Below are 10110 nucleotides of genomic sequence, written 5' to 3'. Positions count from 1 at the left end.
AGGAGTGGCTGCTTATCTGAATGGAAATCTGGTTGCTCGATTCAATCTTGAAGATGATTTCGATTCAACAACTCTATCAATCACTGATCATGATTCTACTTCCTTCTCGAAGTTCCATGTGATTCTGTCAACATCTGGAATTCAGGAAGGTAATAATGTATTCAGTTTCGAGATTCATCGTCCTTTTGAGTGGTTCTTCTTCTGATCCTGTTGTGTTTGATGCTACTGGAGTATTTGGAGTTGAAGACTGTTCTACTGTTGTTGATTCCTATTCTTCTCTCACTTCAACTGATCCCACTTCAGGTACTATTGAAGAGATCATGGATCTGGATCCTTATACTACTGGTCTGCTTCCTAATACGATTGGAACCTATATTGATTGGACTGTTGAGAATCTGGTTGGAAGCAAATGGAACTCATTCAACATGGTTGGAGGAACCACAGTCTCTTCTTGGGGTTTTGATATCAATGGCTATTTCAATCCTGATGATGAACGGGATCAGCCTGTTACCATCCTGAATGCACTAGATCAGACTGTTCGAACAAAGCCTCAGATCTCTGTTCCTGTGGCTCTGGCTGGATTCCGTAGATATCGATGGGAGGTTACTGATACTGGTTCAACTACAACCACTTTGGGCTCTGTCCATGTGGCCTATTGTAAGGCTACTGGTGATGTATGTGCTGGAGAAGGAACGTATCCTTCAGTGGCTGAAGGTCAGATCTCTCCTTCTTCTTGTGAGACTGGTTACAGAGGTTATTCATATCGTGAGTGTTCGAATGGTGTGTTGGGTGAAGTCAAAACAGATCAGTGTGTTAAGATAACTCCATCAAATGCTCGTTATCGATCATCTCATAACATATTTGTGATGGGAACAGCTGTGACCACTGGTGTTCCTTCAGTGAGAAATATAGTTGATCGTTGGTATATTGATGAAGGAGTGACACTTCCTAATGGATTGAGTCTGGATTCTCAGACAGGAGAGATCTCTGGTACTCCTACAGAGACAATGGACTTAACAACATACACAGTGTATGCTGAGAATGAATCAGGAGCTACTCAAGCCACAGTATCGATTCAGGTGCGTAAGGGGCAGTGTATGGCTGAGGGAGTATTCCCTGTGACTGAAGTTGGTACAGTGGCTGAGTATGATTGCGCTATTCAGGGTAGTTATGTAGGCACTCAGAAGCGTGCTTGTATTCTGGGAAGTGAAGATGGAGAATGGCAGAAAGCATCTGGAGTGTGTATGCCTATTGTTGTTATTGTGATTGCTGTGATTGTAGTGATTATGATTATTGCTATTGTTGTATTCCTGCTAATGAGAACTGGAAAGAAAGCAAAAGCAGTGGGTGGCGTGAAGGGAAAGAAATCAGTTAAATCAGCCAAGTCGGTCAAATCAAAGAAGTCCACAAAGACTTCTGTGAAACAAGTGAAAGTATAATTGCTAGAATGCTAATTGTTTATTGAGACCCATGATTTTCACAGAAGGTGGTTACCAACTTAACAGTAATAGGTATGACCAGACACAATGCAGTGCTTTGGGAATGGAACAAACATAACAAACTTTAGGATTCTTAGTGGTTGTAGTCTTGACCGCCTTCTTGGGAACCTTCTTTCCCTTCACTCCACCTACAGCTCGTTTCCTCTTGCTAACTCGGATGAGAATCACCACAATCACCACAACGACAATGATCACTACCACAATAATAATGACCAGAGCTGCGACAGATAAACAGAATCCTGATGCATTCTCCCATACTCCATCTTCCGCTCCCAACACACAAGTACACTTCTGGGTACCGATGTAACTACCCTGAGATCCACACTCATACACAGCTGTTTCACCCACATCTGTCAAAGGGAATACTCCTTCAGCCTTACATGTTCCCTTTCGCACCAGCATTGTCACTTCTGTCTTGGCAGCTCCTGACTGATTCTCAGCATACACTGTGTACGTAATCATTTCCTTGACTTCAGTAGGAATACCTGAGATCTCTCCAGTTTCGGCATTGAGAGTCAATCCTGCAGGAAGAATCACATCAGTATCTATATACCATCGCTCTATGATGCCTGATGCTACAGGAACACCAGTGGTCACAGCTGTTCCCATCACAAATGAGTAGAGAGAAGAGAGATAACGAGCATTGGTTGGAGGCTTCTGTTCACAATGATCCGTGTTGACTTCACCCAACACACCATTCGAACACTCACGATATGAATAACCTCTGTAACCCTCAGGACAAGAAGAAGGAGAGATTTGACCTTCAGCCACTGAAGGATAGTTGCCAATGGCAGGACACACATCACCAGTAGCCTTACAGTAGGCCATATGAATGGAGTCAATAAGCATATCCTGAACAGGAGCAGAGAAGATCTCCCATCGGAACTGACGGAAACCAGCCAGAGCCACAGGAGAAGGAATTTGAGGCTTCACACGATCCTTAACAACGGTATTGGATATGTCAAGAATTGGTACAGTCTCCGAATCTTCAGGGTTCAGACGAGCATTGATCATAAAGCCCCAAGAGGCAGCCTCCGGACTACCTAGAATGTTGAATGAGTTCCATTTGCTTCCAACCAGATTCTCAACAGTCCAATCAATATAGGCTCCAATCGTACTTGGCATCTCGCCGTTGGTGTGTGGATCAAGGTTCATGATATCAGTTAAAGTCGTGCCGCTGAGGTTCGAAGATTCCAGTGAAGAATAAGAATCAACAACAGTAGAACAGTCTTCAACTCCAAATATTCCAGTAGCATCAAACACAACAGGAAACCACTCAAAGGACGATGAATCTCGAAACTGAATACATTACTGCCCTCTTGAATTCCAGCTGTTGCCAGAATCACATGGAACTTCGAGAACACACTAGTATCATGAATAGTCAGAGATCCTGTGTTGGAATCGAAATCTTCAGCCAGATTGTAGGCAGCCACTCCTCCAGAATACTTCACTCGAACATTCAACACTTGGTAATCATTCACTCCACTCATTGTGAAACTCTTTCGGATATATGTTGTGACGAAATCAGTAGTAGGAATATCAGCAGCCTTGTATGTGTTCCAAGTGGAATCATCGAAACTGACAGTCTTCCAACCACTTATTTCATCATCTTGCATCACCTTCCATTCTGTGTATTCAATCTGGAAAGGGAAATATGTTGAGAACACAGTGGTCACAGTAGAGGGCTTGGTATCTGATTTGGGTACTTCATTGATGTCCAACTCCATCTCTCCCAAATCAACAGTCAGAGTGTAACCATTGTGACCTGTCCATCCATCTCCATATGAATCAATTGCTTGGAACGTATAGATACCATTATCCAGACAGAAATCAAGATAGTAGTAAGTATTTGAGACAGGGAACTGACTTACAGATTTCATGGGCGTGCCTGTAACATCACGACCTGAGAACAACTTCCAGCTGTTCTCACCAGCGAAGTTATCAGCATGAATACGAACCGTCATCAGACCCAAAGTGCCCTTACACTCAATGACAGCAAGGTTAACCTGGACTTCAGTGGTTCCACCAGAAACCTTGGTTGCCGTAATTGTATACACAGTAGCAGGAACCATCGTGGTAGGAGTACCTGAGATCCAACCAGTCTGTGCATCCAACACTATTCCATTAGGAAGTTGAGGTGATATCATGAAGTCACCATATCCAACACCAGAGGGAATCACTTCAGCCATCTCGATGTTCTGAAAGACTGAGACTGGAGACTCATATACCAATGGTTCCATCTCTGATAATATATCATCTCCATACAGATTCAAAGACTGAACTCGCCAAGTACGATCCGTTAGGTCATCTGTGGCGAAGTTCTCAAACTTGAATTGGTTATAAGGAATGTTGTTTTGGAAGTAGATTCGTCTCTTCTGACCAGCCATCGAGTATGTGAGACCAGTCACATTCTTAAGCAAAGTCCATTCAGCATCTCCATTACGAGCATACAATGCAAACTGCACAGGATTTGCACTGTTGCTGTAGTAATAGTTCTGGATCTGTACCGAACTCACCCATTCACGACGATCATTGTTAAGGGTTAAAATCAGTGTATTGGGACCAGCTGTGTAATCGCTTCTGATAATTGAGGTGTACTCCATATCAAAGGCATTCGAACCACTTCCACTAATACCCGTAGTAGAAGTAGTGAACTCCCAAATGTGAGCATGTGAGTGTGTCGTACTCAATCGAACCACTGCATCAAACGAAGAGGTAGTCTGACTCGTTGTAAGAGCGAATAGAGCAATTGCAATTGTGTTTGTACCCTGCTGGATATAATTAACAGCTGTCTCTGAAGAAGATGTAACCACAGAGCGGCCAGGAAGAGTCACTACTCGATATTTCAAGTCTGAATACACATTCTCGGCAGTAGAAGAGGCTGAGATCTCTCCAATCACTCCATTTCTCCATGCTTCATTTCCATTCAAATACACAACACAGGCATATCTGTATCGAATTGACAGAATCAATCCAGACACTTCATTCAATGAGGCAATATTGAATGTCTTCTTGTACAACTGAATCTGATTGCTGGAAGCAGGGAATGATCCTCTAGCAGCCTGAGACCAACCTGATGTATCAGAATTATGCCAATTTGTAGGCACTTCATCCATCTTATAATACCATTGTTCTGAATGGCTGATAGAAGGACGACGCAAGAAGTACTCATTATCATTATTTTGGGTCTGATCCAATCGCATCTTAACAAGCATCTCCTCTTCATTCTCAGGAAGCAAACCATACAGATACAAAAACGAACTACTTGACCAGCTGGAACTTCCATAAATAGTGATATCGAATCGATCTACAGGGATACAGAGATAATGAATCCAATCCTGTCTAGCAGGGTGGGTATGACCGACAGCTACCTCAAACAGGATATCATCGTTCTCTGTATTACGAATACGGAACGCCTCAGTCTGGGGCTGAATACGATAGGTTCGAACCAACTTGTATACAGTACCAGAACACTCATTAATCCCGAGTGAAACGGTTCCAGTAGCTGTGCCCGAACTCATAGTAGCAGTGACTGTATATGTAGTGAGGGCTTGGGCTTGAGTGGCAACACCTGAAATACGACAAGTGTCAGGATTTATTGACACACCAGCAGGAAGAGCAGGCGTAATGGTACATCCATTGAAGCCAAAACCAACGGGAACAATATTGACTTGCTCCTGATCTTTGTAATACTGATATGAGGACTCTTCAAAAGAGATCGTCGTAGCAGGAGGGAGATTACATACAAGGAACTGAAGCTCATAGATTTTCAGACGTCCACTTTGGGAACCAAGAGCAGTGAAACGCAGGTACTTAAATGGATCAGCAGGAACTACACGGTCGTATTGTTTCCATACCTTGGATTGATATGTATTACCCTCCGATGTCATGAGAGGTGTCCAAGAGCCGGCGAGACTCGTGGCTCCAGTTACCTCGAAGGAGCTTACTGCATCAGTAGTACCTGTGTAAGGCCAAATTCGGAAGGATCCTATCATAGGAATGGTAAGACTGTTGAATTCAAAAGTGATATAGGATCCTGATTCTGTAGCAGTGGCTTCAGCTATATAATCCCAACCAACCGCTGCTTCAGGATTGGTAAAGCCACTTCCAGTCAGAGTAACATCTAGAGGAACAACAGAACAAGCGCTGTCAACATCGACGGGGGCAAAGAAAGAGATGAAGGCATCAAAAGCAATGGTTTCAGAGTGACCAGCTTCCAAGAAGTGAACTTCCACAGCAAGTACACTTGAACTATCTTCAGCCACACTGGAGGCGCGAATTACACCACGGAACTCAGTCGAACCATAACCTGTTGTGGCCAGCACATCACTAGTGATCTCCGTATCAGGCATGTTATCTCGATACACTTCTGCTCCATTAATATAGGCAACTATTCCATAGCGGTACCTAAATTGAATATCGATAGCGGCCATATTCGCAAGACCATTAAACTGTCTACGGAAGTACTGGGTTCCTGTGGCCTGTTGTGATGTAATTTCTAAAATGACTTCCGTCCAATCACTATCCGAATAATCGTAGGTCTTCCAGGAGTCCATAACAGTGGAGGAATACTTCCAGACAGTGTACTTCTCAATGGGCGAATAAAGGGAAAGAGGATGAGACTCCTCCGAAGTATTTATCATAAAGGTTTTATAAATTACGTTTCCATTGACTCCTTCTATCTTGAGCCAAGCTCCATCTGACCAGCCATCATTACCACGATCGGATAAAACGATTGTGTACTGGCAGTTCACAGACTTTTGGACACAAGCTTCTACTTCTCTTTCATCTTGATTAGCAAACATAGGGGATTCATAAACCGAGGTTTCTCCATCCATAATGGTAAATGCCTCTTCAGTACCCCATGCTTTGGTTTTCTTCGTATACTTAATGTATAGTTGGTTATCCTCACACGATAACGCAGCAAAAGAAATACCCACTACATCAAAGAACTTATTTTATGCTTACACAATGTGATAAAGAGTAAACACGTTCTCATCGGAGTAAAAACTGGTCTGTGGTGAGAACGGGAAAATATTCTAATAGAACTCTTTGACCAGTGATTTCTTGATTATTAACCGAAGGGGTGGACTTGTGAACACACAAAGAATAGAGAGTATTCTACGATATTGTCTAAAGGACTATGCGAGAAAATAAGTTGGAAGGCACTCAGTGAAATTCATACTTCCGTAACGACAATCGTCTAATCTATCGTTTGATCGTTTATGAACAACTCTGTTAAGATGGTACAAAGAGGTGGATTCGAAATATGTACCGAGATTGGCAAATATTGCTCTTTCAATATTCGTAAGAGATTAGAGAATGTCTGTTGATACATTTGACACAATGAATAGACAAAACGAAAGAGAATATAGTAATATAAATGATTGGCTGAACCAAAAAGGCACTATTTATTTGTGTTTTTGTGAACAAAAACTAAAGAAAAAGCTCATTCGGGTTCAGGAGAAGCAGAAACAACATCTGAGTCCCAAGTATCAGGCGACCAGTTCTTCACAATTTGAACTATTTCCTTCATTGTAGGACGTTGCTTATCACGCAACCAACATTGCTTCATTAATTGAACTGGCTCTAAAATGAAAACAGTTATTCACTTTTACCTGAAGGCATTCCAGGAACAATTGTGGGCCTGAGTCCAGCAAGAACACGTTGATAGAACTACAAATGAAAATAGAAATACAAAAGTACAGCTACACCTTTCAGATTCAAGTCATAATAGCAATGTTTCTCAAGAATAATCTCATAAAGAACACATCCAAAACTATAAACATCAACTTTTGTACTACATTTTGCATTCTCAATAAGTTCAGGAGCCATACTACGAATAAGAGAGGATAAAGAGAATCACATAGCTGGGGAACCACAAAAGGAGACTTGAATGCTTTTATTATTTTCTAAGTATAAGATGGAAGAGAGATAGCAAACCAATTTCACGAGCATAGCCGAAGTCAGCGATTTTGGCTGTTCCATTGGTTAGAAGGACATTTGCAAGCTGCAAAGGTGAGAAATGTGGATCAATTTGATAAACAGCTCATCACCAAGAATAAGAAATCACATTCACTCACTCACCTTAATGTCTCTATGAACAACATTAAAACTATGCAAATATTCTAAAGCCATTGCAATATCCAAAATGAACTTCCTCTTGTCTACATTCGAATATCTAGCTATCAATCATCCAGCTCTCTCTCACTTCACACCCTTCTTGATAATCAAATTCTCCAATGAAGGGCCACCTAACTCCATCACTAGCACAGGAAACCCCTTCAACTAATTCATCTCTAATTCACTCACCTCTCCTGCCTCGCTATGACCCAAAATCTCTAGGATACACGAGTGCTTAAAACGAATTTGAGTTTGAAACTCTCTCAGTAAATACCGATATTCCACTTGTGAAGGGATCTTACGCATCTTTTTCAATGCAACACTTCGACCTTGATATATCCTATCCATCATCAATAACCTATGCTTTTACCCGCGATACACATCAGCACTTGTTCCGGAACCCAGTTTCTCTTTCACAACTAATTCACTGAATGGAATCGATACATCAGATGGATTACTACAAATGAAGCACATATCCTAAAAGGACATTTCGAAAATTGGACAGATAGAGGCAAAATAATTTTGCAGAATTGTAACAACAGGAGTTAATCCATCAGTCTGTAAATGAATCCAAGTCAGCTAACCCACATAACGCCAAGTATCGAGATTATCTATTAACACTTCATTAGTTTGTTGATTGATATAAGAACACTGCTTATTGACTGTAGTATCTACATTGTAATCCATAAATACTTCATACTCTTAGATACAATCAAAAAAATACGCATATGATCCGTATCACATCCAGATATTGGATACAATATGCTGACAGGAATGTAATAATCTTTGCCACAATATTGAGAACGAACACGCGAACGAATGATCGCAACATCATTTCCATTACCAAATTGTCCTACAGAACAAGTAAAGATGAAAGAATACGGATTAATACCCCATCTAAGACCATCTGGTATTGTGTTAGCAGTTGAAACATATCATTGATTAGATAAGTAGTAACATCTGTGTTGAACTTAGTTAAGTCCTTGTAAGCATCAGAGAAGATCTCCTTCTGCGAACGCTTTTTGTTTGTATAATCCATTCACAGGGATCAAAGCCACTCTGGGACACAATTCCTCTGGATTGAAATACTTAAAGATAAAGGAGACTAGATACATCGAAATAGTCCCTATTTTTGCATTGGTTTGTGCTAACGATTGCGGTTTTGGTAACTCCTCCCGTTCCAACATGGTAAAGAATGATGAATTCGGAAAATGATTGTTCATTCCTGCTATTCTATTTATTCCTGTAAGTTTACATAGGTCGAAAGAAAAGTGGATATAGGAAACTTTAACCTCTTCGAGGAATGATACTTGTGATCCCTGTAATCCTTATTTTCCCCTTCTATAGGCATTCCATACATCTGAAGATATCGTAGTTCATACTCTTGGGTTCATCACAGAAACCACTTTCTTGCTCCCTCCATTATTTCCAGCAACTCGCTGAATCCGTTCAAATAAAGCATTCGGTTTCGACTCTGTATCCCGGGCGTTTCATTCAGTTGTTGTGGACTGGGTTCTAGAATAACCGTTTCATCACTTTTTTGTCTTCATTTGTTGTGTTTATTTGTGTTCAGAATGAATGCTACTCATTGTGATGTGATGGTGGGAGAGCAGATTAAACGGGATATTGTTCACCAACATGTTAGTTCCGATCTGTTACCAACCGAAACTATTACGAATGTGACTATATTTGATTACGACGACACTATTTTGCCAAGTACTTGGTTGACGCAAGTATTTAGTCAAACTGATACCTTGTCAACTGAGATGCTTTATCAGTTAAAGAAGGTGGATGTCACAGCATCTGCTTTACTTCGAGAAGCAATCAAGCGTTCGACTGTGATTATTGTAACCAATGCAGAAGAAGGATGGGTCGAACATAGTAGTAGTATATTTCTTCCTTCTGTTTTTAATCTACTACGTTTTGTAACCATATGTTCGGCAAGGGCTCGATATGGTTCAGTGTATCCTCAGGAAAGTAACAAGTGGAAACAACTGACTTTTTCAGAAGAATTTGATCAGATACGTAATCGAAGAGACGGTGTTTTATCCTTACTCAGCATCGGCGATTCTCTTCATGAACGTGAAGCTGTTTTTTCATATGGGGAAATGAACAGTAACGTGATTGCGAAATCTATCAAAATGATTGATATCCCCTCTCCTTCACAATTAGCAACCCAGCAAGAGTTGATTGGAAAGGCTCTTCCATCAATGATTGCCAGTTCGGAGAAACTTGATCTGAAGTTGTCTGTGCAGGCTTCGCCTTAATCTGTACTCTATGTCATTTACATTCGATCCTGTATTCTACATTATCCATGTTCTTTTTGTTTTTTTAACAAACATACTACAGAAGCTCTAGTTGTCTAGCCAATTCATCGTCTTCATTCACTTCAGGAGCGGGAGCAGCAGGGAATTGGTATGTAGGAACATCAGGTAGTACACCAAGCTTCTTCTTGTTGATATCATTAGCGATTTCTAAATCTAATCCT

At 41.1% G+C, this 10110-nt stretch overlaps 6 protein-coding genes across 6 annotated transcripts; 2 read left to right on the top strand and 4 right to left on the bottom strand.

The window, feature by feature from the left end:
- Positions 1–320: 320 nt before the first annotated feature.
- Positions 321–1439, top strand: JH06_4648 (hypothetical protein; the record flags this gene model as incomplete). Its single annotated transcript, XM_014670092.1, is given in 2 exon segments — positions 321–1164; positions 1177–1439. 2 exon segments carry the CDS (start codon positions 321–323, stop codon positions 1437–1439), a joined length of 1107 nt encoding a protein of 368 aa, XP_014525578.1.
- A 51-nt stretch (positions 1440–1490) lies between these two features.
- Positions 1491–2624, bottom strand: JH06_4647 (hypothetical protein; the record flags this gene model as incomplete). The annotated part of the gene is made up of 1 exon (XM_014670091.1): positions 1491–2624. One exon carries the CDS (start codon positions 2622–2624, stop codon positions 1491–1493), a length of 1134 nt encoding a protein of 377 aa, XP_014525577.1.
- Positions 2625–2662: 38 nt separating this feature from the next.
- Positions 2663–6498, bottom strand: JH06_4646 (hypothetical protein; the record flags this gene model as incomplete). Its single annotated transcript, XM_014670090.1, has 2 exons — positions 2663–6438; positions 6468–6498. 2 exons carry the CDS (start codon positions 6496–6498, stop codon positions 2663–2665), a joined length of 3807 nt encoding a protein of 1268 aa, XP_014525576.1.
- Positions 6499–6948: 450 nt separating this feature from the next.
- Positions 6949–7334, bottom strand: JH06_4645 (hypothetical protein; the record flags this gene model as incomplete). Its single annotated transcript, XM_014670089.1, has 3 exons — positions 6949–7088; positions 7112–7175; positions 7212–7334. The coding sequence occupies 3 exons, from the start codon at positions 7332–7334 to the stop codon at positions 6949–6951; spliced, it is 327 nt and encodes a 108-aa protein (XP_014525575.1).
- Positions 7335–7404: 70 nt separating this feature from the next.
- Positions 7405–8661, bottom strand: JH06_4644 (tyrosine protein kinase; the record flags this gene model as incomplete). Its single annotated transcript, XM_014670088.1, has 9 exons — positions 7405–7509; positions 7587–7680; positions 7711–7781; positions 7812–7962; positions 7993–8079; positions 8110–8180; positions 8211–8293; positions 8323–8475; positions 8505–8661. 9 exons carry the CDS (start codon positions 8659–8661, stop codon positions 7405–7407), a joined length of 972 nt encoding a protein of 323 aa, XP_014525574.1.
- Positions 8662–9196: 535 nt separating this feature from the next.
- JH06_4643 (hypothetical protein) lies at positions 9197–9889 on the top strand (the record flags this gene model as incomplete). The annotated part of the gene is made up of 2 exons (XM_014670087.1): positions 9197–9355; positions 9410–9889. The coding sequence occupies 2 exons, from the start codon at positions 9197–9199 to the stop codon at positions 9887–9889; spliced, it is 639 nt and encodes a 212-aa protein (XP_014525573.1).
- Positions 9890–10110: the final 221 nt, after the last annotated feature.

The sequence above is a fragment of the Blastocystis sp. subtype 4 genome, assembly GCF_000743755.1.
Source record: "Blastocystis sp. subtype 4 strain WR1 chromosome Unknown seqid_0335, whole genome shotgun sequence".
Lineage (NCBI taxonomy): Eukaryota > Bigyra > Opalinata > Blastocystidae > Blastocystis > Blastocystis sp. subtype 4.
Note: the sequence above shows the minus strand (reverse complement) of the source record. Positions and strands in the feature narration are given on the sequence as shown.